Source organism: Columba livia, chromosome 2 (genome assembly GCF_036013475.1).
Source record: "Columba livia isolate bColLiv1 breed racing homer chromosome 2, bColLiv1.pat.W.v2, whole genome shotgun sequence".
Lineage (NCBI taxonomy): Eukaryota > Metazoa > Chordata > Aves > Columbiformes > Columbidae > Columba > Columba livia.
In genome coordinates, this window is record NC_088603.1 from 41,827,674 (window position 1) to 41,842,628 (window position 14,955).

At 35.8% G+C, this 14,955-nt stretch overlaps 1 protein-coding gene across 2 annotated transcripts in view; it reads right to left on the minus strand.

Annotated features, from left to right (window-relative positions):
• TOP2B (DNA topoisomerase II beta) overlaps nt 1–14,955 on the minus strand; it is a 64,203-nt gene that overhangs the window by 15,397 nt on the left and 33,851 nt on the right. For both annotated transcript variants that reach the window (XM_021298336.2, XM_005499178.3), the window contains exons 12-21: nt 11,263–11,420; nt 10,617–10,742; nt 9,644–9,754; nt 9,422–9,527; nt 9,117–9,226; nt 6,258–6,350; nt 6,046–6,160; nt 3,509–3,630; nt 2,553–2,701; nt 1,053–1,284 (exon numbers count right to left, since the gene is read on the minus strand). In XM_021298336.2, coding sequence (XP_021154011.1) covers nt 1,053–1,284; nt 2,553–2,701; nt 3,509–3,630; nt 6,046–6,160; nt 6,258–6,350; nt 9,117–9,226; nt 9,422–9,527; nt 9,644–9,754; nt 10,617–10,742; nt 11,263–11,420 — 1,322 coding nt within the window. The remainder of the gene's footprint in view (nt 1–1,052; nt 1,285–2,552; nt 2,702–3,508; nt 3,631–6,045; nt 6,161–6,257; nt 6,351–9,116; nt 9,227–9,421; nt 9,528–9,643; nt 9,755–10,616; nt 10,743–11,262; nt 11,421–14,955) is intronic.

Consider the following 14,955-nt stretch of genomic DNA (forward strand, 5'->3'; position numbering starts at 1 on the left):
CTCACCACTTTTTCATTCTTGTGCTGTTTGGCAAAGATAGTGAACCCATCCAGTTTTAAAAGTAACTAACAGGGTGAGGATTTTTTTTTAACTGTATTGATTCCCTTATCCAGCTTACCATGCAGCCACAAACACATACCAGCACACAGAAAGGAGCTAGATGGAGGCAGAACTGCCTCTTTCAACCACAAGTGAAGCTTCAATTGACTGTGAGAATACACACAAGGCCTAGGAACCCTAAAGGAAGGGCAATGGATTGCATTAATTAAAAAAAAAAAATAGATCTATTCATTGTTCCCAAGAATTTGCAAAAGGAAATTCACTATTTCATGAAAATCGATACTGCACACTCAGTGAACTGTGATCTAAGTAGAGAAAAAAAGATGTTTCTACTTTTATTACTTGGTAACCACAGCAAAGTATCAATATCCATGATCTGTAAAGTAAAGGTTACATTATCTGTATTTCATCTGTTGGTTACAGATATCCTGGGTTCACCCAGGTATTCTTCCTGTCCAAATTTTTTTCAAGTATACACCACTTCTGAGAATTCTTAGAAAATTTGAAATAAAAGAACAGAAGCTAGATGCAGTTCAGAGGCTGCTGATTTTCTTGAACAGAGAAAATTATGAGCTATGCTTACAGATATATAAAAGAGAATACAATTCAGACAAGACAGAGGAAATGTTAAGTCTGGCTGAAGTTAAGCTGTAGTACCTCAAAAAGGAAAAAGTGGTATAACTTTTTACTCTACTGCCATGTCATCAGCACCCTGTAAGACTTGCAACTGTGAAAGCTTGCAGTCAGCAGCAGAAGAAAAAGTTCTCTTAAATAATTGGAAAAATATAAATTGCAATGATTTTGCTTCCAGATGAAATGTCCAGCCTCATCCCAACAGTCAAGTAAAGCTCCTACACAAAATTACTGGGACAATCCAACTCAGACGTTCCAACAATCAAGCATTTCTAGAGTGATATGAATTCATTTTGTAAATACAAAATAATATGTTTTTAGCAAACACGTAAAATACCAGTGTATACTATTATTTTTACCATTGGGTGGGGATCTAAGCCATCCAGCATTCGTCTGACATTGTTTACAATCTCTCTGGTATCGTAGTTTGGAAGTTTGCAAGCCCATCCAGTACCAATTCCTTCAGCTCCATTTACCAATACCATAGGAATGATAGGAATATACCATTCAGGCTCGACACGTTGGTTGTCGTCATAAAGGAATTTAAGCAAGTTGTCATCTACTGATGGAAAAAGCAGCCTTGCTAAAGGGCTTTAAAAAAGAAAAAGAAAATTGTTTAACTCGTGTCCAGTAAGTAAAGTACATAATGCTTTAACAGTCCATGCGTCCAGATATGATCTATTTGTATATTTTTCTCATGTCTTCCTTCCTCTTTCCAATTCTGAAGCTGAGAATACAATGTACATGTCTCCTGAGAAGAGGAAGTTCTTCCCAATGGAAGAGTGTGTTCATAACAGATGATACTTGTTTCCTTCACAGTAACACATGTACATGGTACACTAGTAATTGATGGCATTTAACGTCTATAAAAACGTAATTCTTTGAAGCATTCAGAACACACAGTTCAATGTGACAGTAGGTCATCCAGTAATAAAGCAACACAGCATGCAGATAGTTGCAAAACTTGGCTACTTAATTGTAGGCCTAGCAGTCTCTGAAAATACTACAGAGGCTTTACTGGTGACTACTGTTTGCTCATGTAGACCATTGTCCTTGGTTAATACAATTTCCACCCCTCACGCAAAAAGGATAATGTACAAAACTAGGTTGCTACAGAAATAACATATATGAGGGAGGCATTAAAACCTGATACATTATGTATAAAGCTCACAATTAGAGGAAAAGAAGAAATTACAAGGAATTTTAGGAAAAAAGTCAAACTGAAATCAGGAAATAAAAGAACCAACATAACTTATAAAATACTATCATTTATGTTAACGAACACATTCTAATGCTCTGCACGCCAAATTGAATTTCAAGGTGTTAGCTGTGAAAAAACAGAATAATTAAATTAGGTCCTCATTATTAGTAACGTGTGTGTAATTTAGCTTGATATGCAGAAACTCATCCAAAAGCAAAAGAACCCATCACAACTTTCAAGTCTATGGTGAGCTGCAGGACTTATCACCAGGTAGCAATACACTTCTGTTGTGAAACTGAACAGATTTCACACTGAACAGGGAAACTGAAAGCTACTTCTGCAAGAAGTCACAATTTATGATCAGTAACTATAATAATCTGAGTGTTCTACACTTTCAGTCTTCAGCCTTATGATTCCAAGTTTAATTCCTCAAAAGCTACAATTCCCACAGTACTTCTGTGCATAGAAAATCATGCAAAAAAATCCATGAGCAAGAACACACTTATTAGATATAAAGCGGAAGTTGAGCTTCTGCCAAAATATTCTAATCCTCCCTCATTCCTCTCACACAGAAAGAAAAATAAAAAGTGTTGTGAAAGGATTCATTTGATAACAAGGCTTTTTAAAAGCATGCATTTTGCTTTACATTTGTGTTTACCTTAACATGGTGAAAATGTAGCGAGGGCTGGCAGCATCCTTTCCACCGTGAAGCCTGGTACCAAACTGACCAATAGGTTGTAGCAGATTCACATTGTTACTGCCAACAAAGTTCTGAGCCAAGTTGACAATAGTCATCATTAACGCTTGCTGCAAGAAAATACATATTCATAATAATAAGTATAAGAGATAGTCTTTCCTAATCAGCCAATAAAATAAATTTTTAATTCCTCAAAATTGTGTGACTAACCTGAATTGAATTTCAAAGAAATTATAAACCTATTACAAGAGCTGCTGGCAAAACATAATGCTTCCTCTTCCACAGCCACACTGCCTTCTTGTTTTAAGTGTATTTACATTCTGTGCTCATGAAAACTCTAAGCTTCCCAATTTTTTCTAAAGCCCTTCTCTGGAGGAATGAAAGGAGCACAAACTGACTGTGCAAACTATTACTCATTGCTTTTAAAAGGAGATAAGAAGGGATGGAGAGAGACTGTTAATATGGCAACTCCTGCTAAAATTTCAGATAAATAGAAACAAAACACAAGATAGAAACAATCTTAGTTCCAACAAAGATTCTTTTTGTTTTTGAAGAACAGTATATAATCTTCTTACCTTAAAAGATTACATTTCTTGTGTAAGACAAAAAGTGTCCTATTTACATAGTTCCTATCTTCCTATGATTTGAGAATCTAGAAGTTACCCACATAATTGGCTATCTACCATTTTGCCACAACCCACAAACTATTTGGGATACACACTGAGCATAAAGACTTGGAAAAAATAGAAATATGCTGTCTTGTTAAGTTACATACTGTTTGGTTCATCTTCTTCAAAAGTAAATCTGTGATTAGTAGACTTATAGTCAATAGGTTTGCAATTTCAATACAATAAACATTCACCTAATATTTTATATAGGCTAAAAATCCTCACAACTTTACCATCTTTCATACCCACCTCCCCGTGGTGATAAGCTGACATTTCAGCAACAGAACCAGCCAGCTGAGCAACCTTCACTTCACGTTTATCATTTCTCTTGAAGCAAGTAAATAAAACTTTGCGTTGCCCTGGTTTTAAACCTATTAAGAAGAATATCCCACTTTCAACACATACACAAACTTATGTTTTTAAGTAATAAACTTGTTTTGTCTTAATTTCTAATGTATCAAAAGAAGCCTAAAGATTAAATTAAAAAAAAATCACATTGCAATATTAACAAAATAACAAATCAGTATTTCATTTTTTTTAAAGTAATAGAAAATATTTTACCCAGCTGTAAAAGTTACCAGAAAAGTGGAAACAGAACCCTTTCAGCCAACCATAACTATGTAGCATAGAATCTATCATTCTCATAAATACCAAATTTATCCTCAGATAAAGGTTGTTTCTTTCCAGCCTCATCAGTAAAATCTTTTTCCCAAGAATATCAAAACAAATTCAGCAGTGACAACTATAACTGTAGCTTACATATATATTAAAGCATTCTGAAATTTTATTTTTTGTGTGAAATTCTCAAATACTCCTTAAAATTCAACAAAAGTATATGTTATTTTTCTCTCTTTTAGATCTATTAAAGAAAGAGGCCAGTCTCTTTGATCTGCTGATTTATTTTTATTGTTTAGGTACACTTTAAGTACAACATCTGTGTGGAAGGGATCACAACATTTTTTCTGCATGCCCTCTAGACCTGATAACCAGTGCTTATGGTCTACTCAGCGCTTTAATTCACAAAAATTTCTGAAATGCACTAAAATATTGCTACCTGTTACTATTGCTAATCTGGTTCAAATATAAAAGAAGGAAACAGATAAAAAGACACTGACTCCGATCTCTAATTCACTGAAATACATAACATCCAATTTTATTTACAATGGGTCTGCACCATGTTTTCCTACCAAAAATCTATTGAATGGAGCAGACTTAGAGGATTTCCTCCACACAGAAGAATCAACAAGGGGTAGAAGTGGTAAACAGTAACTATAAAGAGATAGCAAATATGTTCCTTCCTCTTCATTTTTTCTGAGATTTGCTACCAGACTAGCCTGTTGTATATCACCCTATGATACTGAACAAAAAAAAACAACATTGCTAGAGTACCATACCTGCTGAACAGTTCACATATTCATACCCAGAATGCAGAACTGCAGTCAAAGTTGGCAGAAACACTAATAGCAATTATACATATATCATTTGTAAACTATTACATGTATAAAACTGTACATACTAGATGTGTATAATGTATATTACATATTAGAGTTATATATATGATATCTGTATCACTGATAGCAACTACCTATATGTATAATATTATACATACATACATTCTATTTTATACACACATAAAATATATATAAATAAATATGTTCCCTACTCATTTTCTTACACTTCTGTAGACACAATCTTGGAGGACTTCAAATGAACAGTTATCTACTGTGAGTTCACTCTCTATTTTAAGTTTCAGTAAAACCATTCTGCTGTTTCTGAGAAAGCAGTCAGGGTAGAGTACGTTATAAGGAACAATGACCCTTTGAAACATGCAGCTCTATGGAGAATCTTGCTCCAGAGCAGTAAACTTTGAAATGCTTGCATAGAGACTGCCAGTCAATCCAAGTACCCAACTACGTGAGGAACTAAGTCTGGAGAAGGTGAAACAGAGGCTAACATTCCCTAGAGATGTATCTGCATGCCTAACCCAGCCTCATTCTGCAGCAGAGCTGGAGATCCATCCAACCAGGAAGCTACTACCCCTATCCACCTGTGAACTATCTCACTTTCTCATCTAAAATGCAAAAAAGCTCTTGCTGCACGAATATTTTGACAGGAGCCTGCAGTGTCAAGATGGCTGACCACCTCCACTACAAAAAATGTACTGGAAAGTGGAGATAAATGTGGGTTTTTTTTATCTGTGTGAAATCTCAAGGCATTTTTTTCTGTATCTTAGTAAGCACATGCATACTGTCAATAATATAGGCAGAAATTCCTGCTCATGCTGTCTGCAGATAGTTTCACAAATGAAGCTGTAGTGTAGCAAGCTGCTTCTCTAATGCTCACGCTATTGCAAAGGAACTTAGCACACCTGATTGACAGAACCCTAACAAGATTACAGGAAAAGTCAGTAACCGCTAAAACACTGCCTGTGGCATAAGACTGAAGGGAACAAACATTTGCATATTCATCTGCGCTCACCTGCCGACTTGAATTTTAATTATTATAAGCACTTAAAAGACTTGTTTTCTCTGACAGTTTGATTAGAAACAAAGCACTTGCATGGTCTAGGGAACAGGTCTGGTTAAGTAAAAAGGCTGCACAGGAACAGCTCAGACTTCTTCACAGAAGAAATACGGCAATTCCTTAGCATACGAATGATAACAAACAAAAATATAATAGTTCTTATTTCTCTACTTGAACTCATTGATTTGCAATACAAAGCACAGGCTTAAAAAACAACAACAAAGAGGAATGTTCCAACAAATCATAATGAATTATCAGCTTACCATCAACAAGGGAAGGAATAGATCTCTCATTGTCTGAATTTGAGAAAAGGATCAGCTCCTTGTTGATGAAGTCATTGTAAGTCAAATGTTTTGTTGCTGTACCATATAAAAATTGCTGAAAAAAAAAACCACATACATTATTCATTCAATACAAAAACTACATTACATTGAAAGCTCACCCACCAGATTTATTACCATTATTTAGGACTCACCTCGGGAAGGCCATGTAGCCGACGCTGTCGCCTATCCTCCATGAAGTTTGTTAACCATTCTTTTCGGTCATCAATCTTCTTCTTACTGAAGGCCTGAAAAAATTCCAAGTATGCTAAATTATCAGCCTATACATGTTTCTGTAAATGTATTTTACCTTAGCCAGAATTTTAAGTGTACTGCACTATCTGATGAAGTATTCACTAATACTTATTTGGACAAGATAATCCATATAACTAATGTTTACATTTAAGCAGCAGTACAAGCATATGACCTTTTGGACATGGTTACACAAGGTTTTTCAAACTGACAGATCTCTCACTGATAATAATTTAGGTTTATATTATTTTCCTGAAATCTGTACGTATTCAGACAAATCTTAACATTCTTATTCCTCGCTTCACATCAGAGTTGTCCTTTGATACACAAATTGAAAGGTGTTGGGATCTTCCCCCAAATAATTTTAATGTTGGGTTCATCATTTAGACTGAATTATAACCAGCTGTCATCAAGAAAATTAACTGAAGGTATTAGAAAAAATGCCCCACTTTTCTTGTCCTCGCCATGCCCTCTTTGCTCTGTCAGCCACAGAATGCCAGTAATTTGTAGCTGTTCTTGAGTGGCTGGCTCTGGTCCTCTTAAATGACAACTTGACAAAATTGACACTTCATGAAAAGACTAAGCCGGAATTTAGGTCTGCTGACTGAGAGCCTTAGTCTTCATGATGATAAGGCATCACTTTAAAGCAACAACTTATCACTGCAAGAGACACAGGAATGTTCTCAAAGACTGTCCTGTTACAGAAACAGAGTTCCCCTCCAGTGAGTTTCTTCTCCAGAAGACTAAGAATAATACATAAAATCTGAATCTGTGGTTTAAACAGAATTTCAACTACTTTGGTAAAATTTTGTGAGTTATTGAAGTATTACCTCTTTTTTCCTCAAGGAACAGCATATACAGACTCCATCATGTCCCAGTTTCAACCATTCCCCTGCATAAAATATAGCCAGCAGCACTATCTTTTTTAAAGGACTCTACCTGGAGCATTCCAAGAGAGCTCAGTGAGTAGTTCCATTTCCTTGGAGACCATGGTATTACATAATAAACAGTAAACTTTAGTAACTTACTCTCTGAGAAAGGGACTAAATGATATCAACCTGTTTTGCATTGGATTGACTTCCTTTGTGAACAAAGCTTGACAATTAACAAAGTCAGACATCTGAATGCTTAAGATTAGGCTTCTGTAAAAACGCAACTGAATTCTTACAATTTTCTTCTGGGTCCCTGCAGTATAACTATAGTTTTTCTAGACCACTGAATTGACAAATGACCAAGAGCTGAATCAGCACAAAAATTATTTTAATAGACCCAAATCAGAATTAATAGAACAAAAAATTTAATTAAAATTATTCTTGAATAGAATAAAAAGGTTTTTTTCTTTCTCCACTTAAAACTGCTCTTCTAAGACTGCATTTTCTAGCAAAAGAATTCTTCAGGTTGCTGAAGGATTTCCTGCATGAAATAATTTTGTTTTCCTTGATTACAGTTATCGTGAGACCCAGCAGGGGCTATAATCTTACACCACCTATGCCCAGAGGTAAACTCGGAGTTGGGATTATAGCTATAGGCAGAGAAAATGTGGCGAGAAGTGAAACTGCTGTTAACAGCTCCAGTACTAGTCAGTAGCTGTTGCCAGTGTTACAGTTATGAGTAGCTCGATCCCAAACTGACAGAATACCATTTTTGATAACAGTGAGGACCAGCTGTAACAGGCTATATGGCCCCAGATACCAGCCTGTATATGGGGGTCTACTTGCAGAAACAGAGCTCAGAATTTTAATGAGGGAGTTCAGGGTCTCTCCACTAATTGGTCTAATGTATATGCAAATATACAGACTCCTTTTCCATCTAGATGAACACAATTCTCTGGGACGGGGAACCACGTACATGGATTGTATTTAAGTGCATGTTTGACAGAAGTAAAATGAATGGTACAAATAACTTTTGACACATCAGGCTGGTTTTCTCAAACAGATACCTACTGTATCTTTCTGCTAGTAAAAACACAGCATTTTACTAGATCCACAATATAAGGAAAAAGTTGTTTTGCCTAAAATGGATATTTGCCCATTTTTATTTTTTCTCTCCTAACCCTTTTTCTCTATAATATCACCTACAATTAAAATAGTGAATTAAAGTAGATAGAAGGTGCAACATTTCTTGACAAAGTAGCTTATTTCCAGACAGTATATCCTTTATCCTTCCACAAGCTCTCTTTGAAAAACAAGTAATTTTCAGCACGCAACTATGTAAAAGATTTCAAATTCAAATATGTAGAACACATGCATGAATACACATATGCCGCACTGATGTCTTCAATTAATAAATAGTATTTATCTGATCTTACTTGCTCGGTAACAAAATTCAGATCTCTAAGTAGATGTGAAACATCATTTGTTCGGGCTCAATTGCCATACTGAGAATACTTGTTCTTTGTATGTTCTGTCTTTAAAAGCAAGTCTGAATATAAAGTCTCTTGATATCCACACCACACAAAATTGATCAAAGCTACTAAGCAGAAGGCAGATATGATTTTGTAGTGTGGATAAAGCTCTTACTCCAAAATTGAAAATATTTTCTGCAAGCTTCTTTCTCCTCCAAAATATTTTTCCAGTTAATTAAAAAAAAAAAAAAAAAAAAAAAGCAAAGGAAAAAAAAAAAACACCACACCCAAAACAAAACAACCCCACAAAAACACAAAAAAAACCCCAACAAACTGTTAGGACTACCTCTCATGTGCCACTTGCAGTAAGCAATGGAGACAACAATGTATCATATAGAAGCACTTTTCTAGTTCTTACCAGTGTAATGGCAGCATCATCTTCAGGACCAGCATATCGAAATAAGATCCGATGTCTCTCCATGTCAGCAAAATATTCTTTTGCTTCTTTAGCAGTGCTGGTACCCAAACCTGTACAATAAAAAAATAATTACTCCATATTCAAAGTCTAAATTTTATTCTTTTACTCCTTTTATTTTACTGGGAATATTATAAAATCATTAGAGAAAATACTATCATGAAAACAGCTACAAATAAAACTTCATAGCACCCATTGATTATGTATTTTTAGATCTATGAAGTTCACTTATTTGTTTTTAAACAAACCTTTGTAGTATTTTATCTTCCATGCTTTATGATTCTCCATATGTTTCTTCCACTCATCAAATTCAGGAATACTATAGAATGAAAGTTCTTGCTTATTTTTGCTTGCCTTTAAAAAAAAGACAAAAAACAAACAAACAAACAAACAAAAACACAAAAAAACCCTAATCAACTTTTCTGTTGCATCGTAAGTAATAAATGAAATCTCATTAATAGAACCCATACCTTTACAATGGGAGTGATGAATTCCTCAAGAAACCCATGTTTCAACAGTGATGGCCAATTGTGATGAATAAAATTGATCAACAAACCTTTTATGTGAGATCCATCCTGATCCTAAATCAAAACATTAAAACATGAGGCAATCTTACAAAATGTCAGATCTCCCAAAACCACCAAAAAAACCCACTCACTGCCCTCAATACATCAAAACAATGTCTGTTGACAAAAAACATAGAAGGGAACAGTTAGTTTTAATTTGAATTCCAAACCAGACCTGGGTATAAAAAAGCCACCTGCGAACGGCACTATCCCTGAGCTAATAAATCAGTTCTTCCAAGACAAGGGCACAGTTGAAACCCAAAGGATTCTTTGCCTGTGGCATGACTTCTCTGTGAGCTAGACAGCTATCCCAGACACTATGGGGCTGAATCTTTGTGGAAGAAAGCCACAGCTTCCTGGCTCACAGGTCTCATTGGCATTAAGATGCTTGATAGTTCAACTTGTCTGAGAAAAAAATAACAAAGTTCACAGCTATCCAAAGCGTATGTTTCCTAGACTTCTAAATCTCAACAATAGACACATGCTTAATGATTATTATCCAAACATAAGTGCCTGCATTCCAGTATCTCCCTGACTTCCTCGTATTACTACCTCATCTACTGTTCTATTTTGTACTTACTTTCAATATATTTTTGAGTTATCAAAAGCATTCTTGTTTACACATGTTTTTTATTATTACTCTGGCATCTCTGCCACTGTGCAGCAAAGTTCATGTTTTCATTTGGAGTAACCGAAACAACATAGAGATAAATTATTCCTATAAAAAAACCTCACACGTTAGAAATTCCCTCTGAATAAATCCATATTGTCATAACACAGAGGAAGGTTATAATGCACAAAAATGTAACCTACCGCATGGCAGCAAAACACATTTTAAGAAGCTCTGTATATTAAAACCTGTGAATTTCAGACTAACCTGATCTGTCATGATCATAATTTTTCCATATCTCAAACTTTTCAGAGATTCTGGATCTTCATAACTTTTTTTGTACTGTAGTCCAACTATCTTGATTATGTTGTTTATTTCTGCATTTTCCATAATCTGTGTTAAAAAAAGACATCTTCACAGTCAGTGTAAAAAGCAGAAATTCAGAAATATCTCATTTTAGCTGGGTTTAATAGCTATTTTTTCAATGCACCCCTACCTCAACTTCAGAATCTTTTTATTCCCAGCCCCCTTGCAGCCTTCACACTTGTAAATATTTCTTCTGTATATGTAAGTTCTCAAGACTGCACCACTCCATTTCTGCTCTACAGCCAGAGCCCATTGGGTCCAGAAGGCAGGAACAAAAGTTCATGTAACAAAAAGTCATCTCACAAAACTGTCTTCTCTTTCCACTATTTCTAAGAGCATCTGCGACACAACTCTTATTACAGACTAAGTACAAAGGACAGTAGAAGTAATGCAATGGGGTAATGCTGCTGCTGCTGCTTTAACGTAGCCGGTACTTTACGAAATCCCAGCCACAAGTGATGAAAAAAAAGAAGATCCAATCCTAGAAATCAAAAATAAACGGGAGACATCCATTTGTCAGCTAAAAGGAGATGACAAGACTACTTACCTGTTTGTGAGAAGCTTCTCGAACATTGAGAATTTTACCCCTGAGTGGGAATACTCCGTATCTGTCTCTACCAATAACACCTAAGCCAGAGACAGCTAAAGATTTGGCAGAGTCTCCTTCTGTTAATATTAATGTGCAGTCCAAGGAATGTTTGCCACCTTCAGTCCAGGAAAAAGTAGAAGCAAGCCAAAAAAAAAAAAAACAGAAAGTGTAACTTTCAAACTCAGATAACAGAAATACAGTTGAATCAGTCATTAATTCTCTACATCAGTTAATTCAAGTAGGCTGAATTTCTATTTTTAGGGATGGCCCTCCACATCCTTACCAATACACTATTGATTGCTATGGACAAAGAGCTAAATAGAGAAAATGGGATGCAATGGTGATGCATCTTGCATAATGGTCCCCACAAGTTGGCTGAAAAAGAAAAGAGGCAGATTGCTTCTGTACCTTTACCATTTCGTTTTTCTAGTTGCTAATTTCTTATACACATTATGCATGCCTTGAGTTATATACAAGAGTTATTTCCCATTTTGCACTTCTCCTTTCTTCAGAGTGAATTTTCATAAGTAATTTATTAAATTACATTTTTGAGGGGGTTCTTTTTTTACTGTCAATTGGCTGAAGCCAGGCAACTGTAAGAACTACTTGACAGAAAAGCTCTAAAGACCAGAACATTTACACTTATTATACGTTCTCAGAAATTTCTTGAACAGAAAACAAAATCTTTATTAATAGTGTGATTTTGATTCTACACGACACATTGTATTTCAGTGCCTGTGTGTCCAGTGTGCTCAAAACTGGCATGACATGTCTATTCTGTTTACTACGACTGTAATAGTTGAATAGATGTTCTAAATAATAAGCGGGTTCAAAAAGGAACCTACCCTTTCCAAGCATGAAAATGCTCATTAAGCAGTTTTGTTATTTTATCAAGGCCAAGTGCTAGGAAAGACAGCAAAAATCTTCAAGGTGGTTGAGTCTCACCCACTCTTAGTAAGACAGTTTCACATATATTGGCATGTAAAATAGGTACTTTCATTAGCCTTTACCTGGTAGGTAAAACCAACCCTGCACTTCCTATTACACAGAACTTACATTTAACAGCTTTGCTCTTCTGAATCAGACATATGGTTTAATATAATCTAAATTAGGCAGCTATTCACACTGTATAAAAGGGTGTCAATAGCTACCATGCTGTCAGGAAGGTAGGACCTAAATACCAAGAAGAATACTCGTCTGCTGTTTTAGAATATATGAGAGCCTAAATGAACTGCAGAAAACACATCTGAATGTCATCCAGGTGCACTTTCTTCTGAAATGGATGCAATCATTAGCAATACATTTCATGGAAACACAATATGCCAGGTATTTTCCTGAACACAGCTCTAAAGAACTCAAACAGAAAACTACATGAACTGGCACGTTCAAAGAGTGCTTTTATGCTTCACCAGATTTAGTAATCTAGCTGCTCCTTTACAATCCTATATTAGTATTCCTGGTTCTTTATTTTTCATTTCATTTCTACCCCTTCTCCTCCAACAAGACATACAACTATATATACCTTACCAAGATCTCAAGAAAGTGTGAATTATCAGGTCTAGGACTCAGTACCTCCTTCTTTTCAGTGGGAGAGGAAATCTGCAGCAAGTACATTACTGTATAGATACATTTCTCTCCTATCCCTAAGCATTAACTGGTATTGATTCAAAAACTCAGTGGTACCTGGAACCCAAGAAACCTATGGATGGTGGACCTCAGTTAAAAATTCACTCCTGAAGTAAAAATAAAAGCTAAAAATGACAGGGAGAATTAAAGCCAGACGGTTTTGTGGCCAGACACTATTCTCTCCCAGCTGCACTGGACTACTTCAGTCCAACAACTGGCACCCGCTATTAGAAACCAAAGCCAAACCTGCTCCCTCATCTGCAAACATAAGTACCCCCATGGTGCTTATGAAAGTGCAGTTCCTAGGATCCTTACAAATATTTATTTGTCCTGAAACATAACTACACCAAATAAAACTACTATATTTTGCTGCCAGATTACAGATAACCTCTGTGTGAGATTTATGAAATGTCCTGAAGCAATCTCCCTGAAACTATTTCCTCATGCACCAGTTAAACTTTTTCTCCACCTTATGTGGAGGTCTGAAATTATTTTGAAAAGACTATTCATAACTGTGTAACTCTTCATAATATGCTTAGTCATGTGCACATTCATGGCAAACATTCATATAGCAAAGAGCTGAATTTTTTGGACCTAGAAGAATTGATTATCACTTCTCAGACACAGAAAGAACATGTGCAGCCCTTACCTCGCCTGAACTAAGAATCCCCAACGGTTTCTTTTAAGATCCCAAAGACAAAAAGAAACATTGATAGTTCCCTAGTGTGTAATTTAAAGAATTTCCATTGCACCAGCACTTCCTTTTCCCTTATGTTAAGAAACATCAAATTTTCAGTCAGATGCAGTCACCAGCTAACAAACAACAAATACACATGCTCAGCCATACTGGAATAACTCTTCTGTATCACCTTCTGCCCCTTCCCTTTCTCAATTAAAGTAGCTTTTTATTGAGCTCAGAGGTCCTGATTATAATACTAGCTTACTTCTTGTGCAAAAGAAACAAAAATTCCCTATTGATTTTCAAGAGCAAACAAATTATCCATATGGTACCTTCAGTCTCTAGAAAGAAAGGACTAAAGAACTTTTTACTAAATGTATTAGTTGTGATCCTCCAACTTAAAACATCTCTGCCAGAATATATAAACACTTCAGAAAGTCAGGCCAAGTGTGAATTTGACAACAAACTTATTCAGAAACTGAATGACTTTCTGCCTTCCTGAGGGCCCACCCCAAATGTGTAATGCCTTCAATGTGAAAAATATAGCATATTCCAGATCTTCAATAAACCAATACCTGGGTAGGCTTCCTTGGGAGATGCAGATTTCCTGCTCCCCATACAAGACTAAGAGGCAGCAGAGAAATACCAGGGTAATAGGGATCCAAGCCATGGGAAACTTTAAGCATTGGTGCTGAGCCCAGATGAATCCCTACATGCCTTCTTAGCTGAGGAAGCTTCAGGGTGAAAGGCAATGTAATATTTTATTAGCTCCCCTGTTTGAGGTTCTTCCATCCCTTCACCCATAGTTAAAAAAACTGATTAAGAAGTGATTTTGAAGCCCAGTCTCTAAAGCAGAGCTAAAACAAAACTATGAAGAAAGCGTATCCAAAATCATTAGGGATGTTGTTTATGAGCACTAGGCTTGACATCCATAAAAACACAGCATTTCTCCAAGCACATGATCTTATAGGCATGAAAAATACCAGGAGCATGCATCTGACTAAGGAATACAAATTCCACAGGCAAACACTAGTTAAAGGACACATGATTATCAACTTTTGAGGCAAAATATGACATCTGAATAACTGGAAAAATAATACAATACTGAAGAAAACTTAATTAAAAAAAAATAAACCGAGTTCAAGAAATCAAAAAGAAAGGGAGGAAAATAAAACGGAACTCACTATCTCATCAAGTCATCTTTGACTTGAACGCTTGAAGCTCAAAAAAAAATGCCTCTTTACCCTTCTTATATGCTTTTACCTAGTTAACCCATTCACCTACTTCACTGCAATTTCTCGATCTTTGCTTAATGTAAGGATGTATTAAAAATCAAGTAACATTGA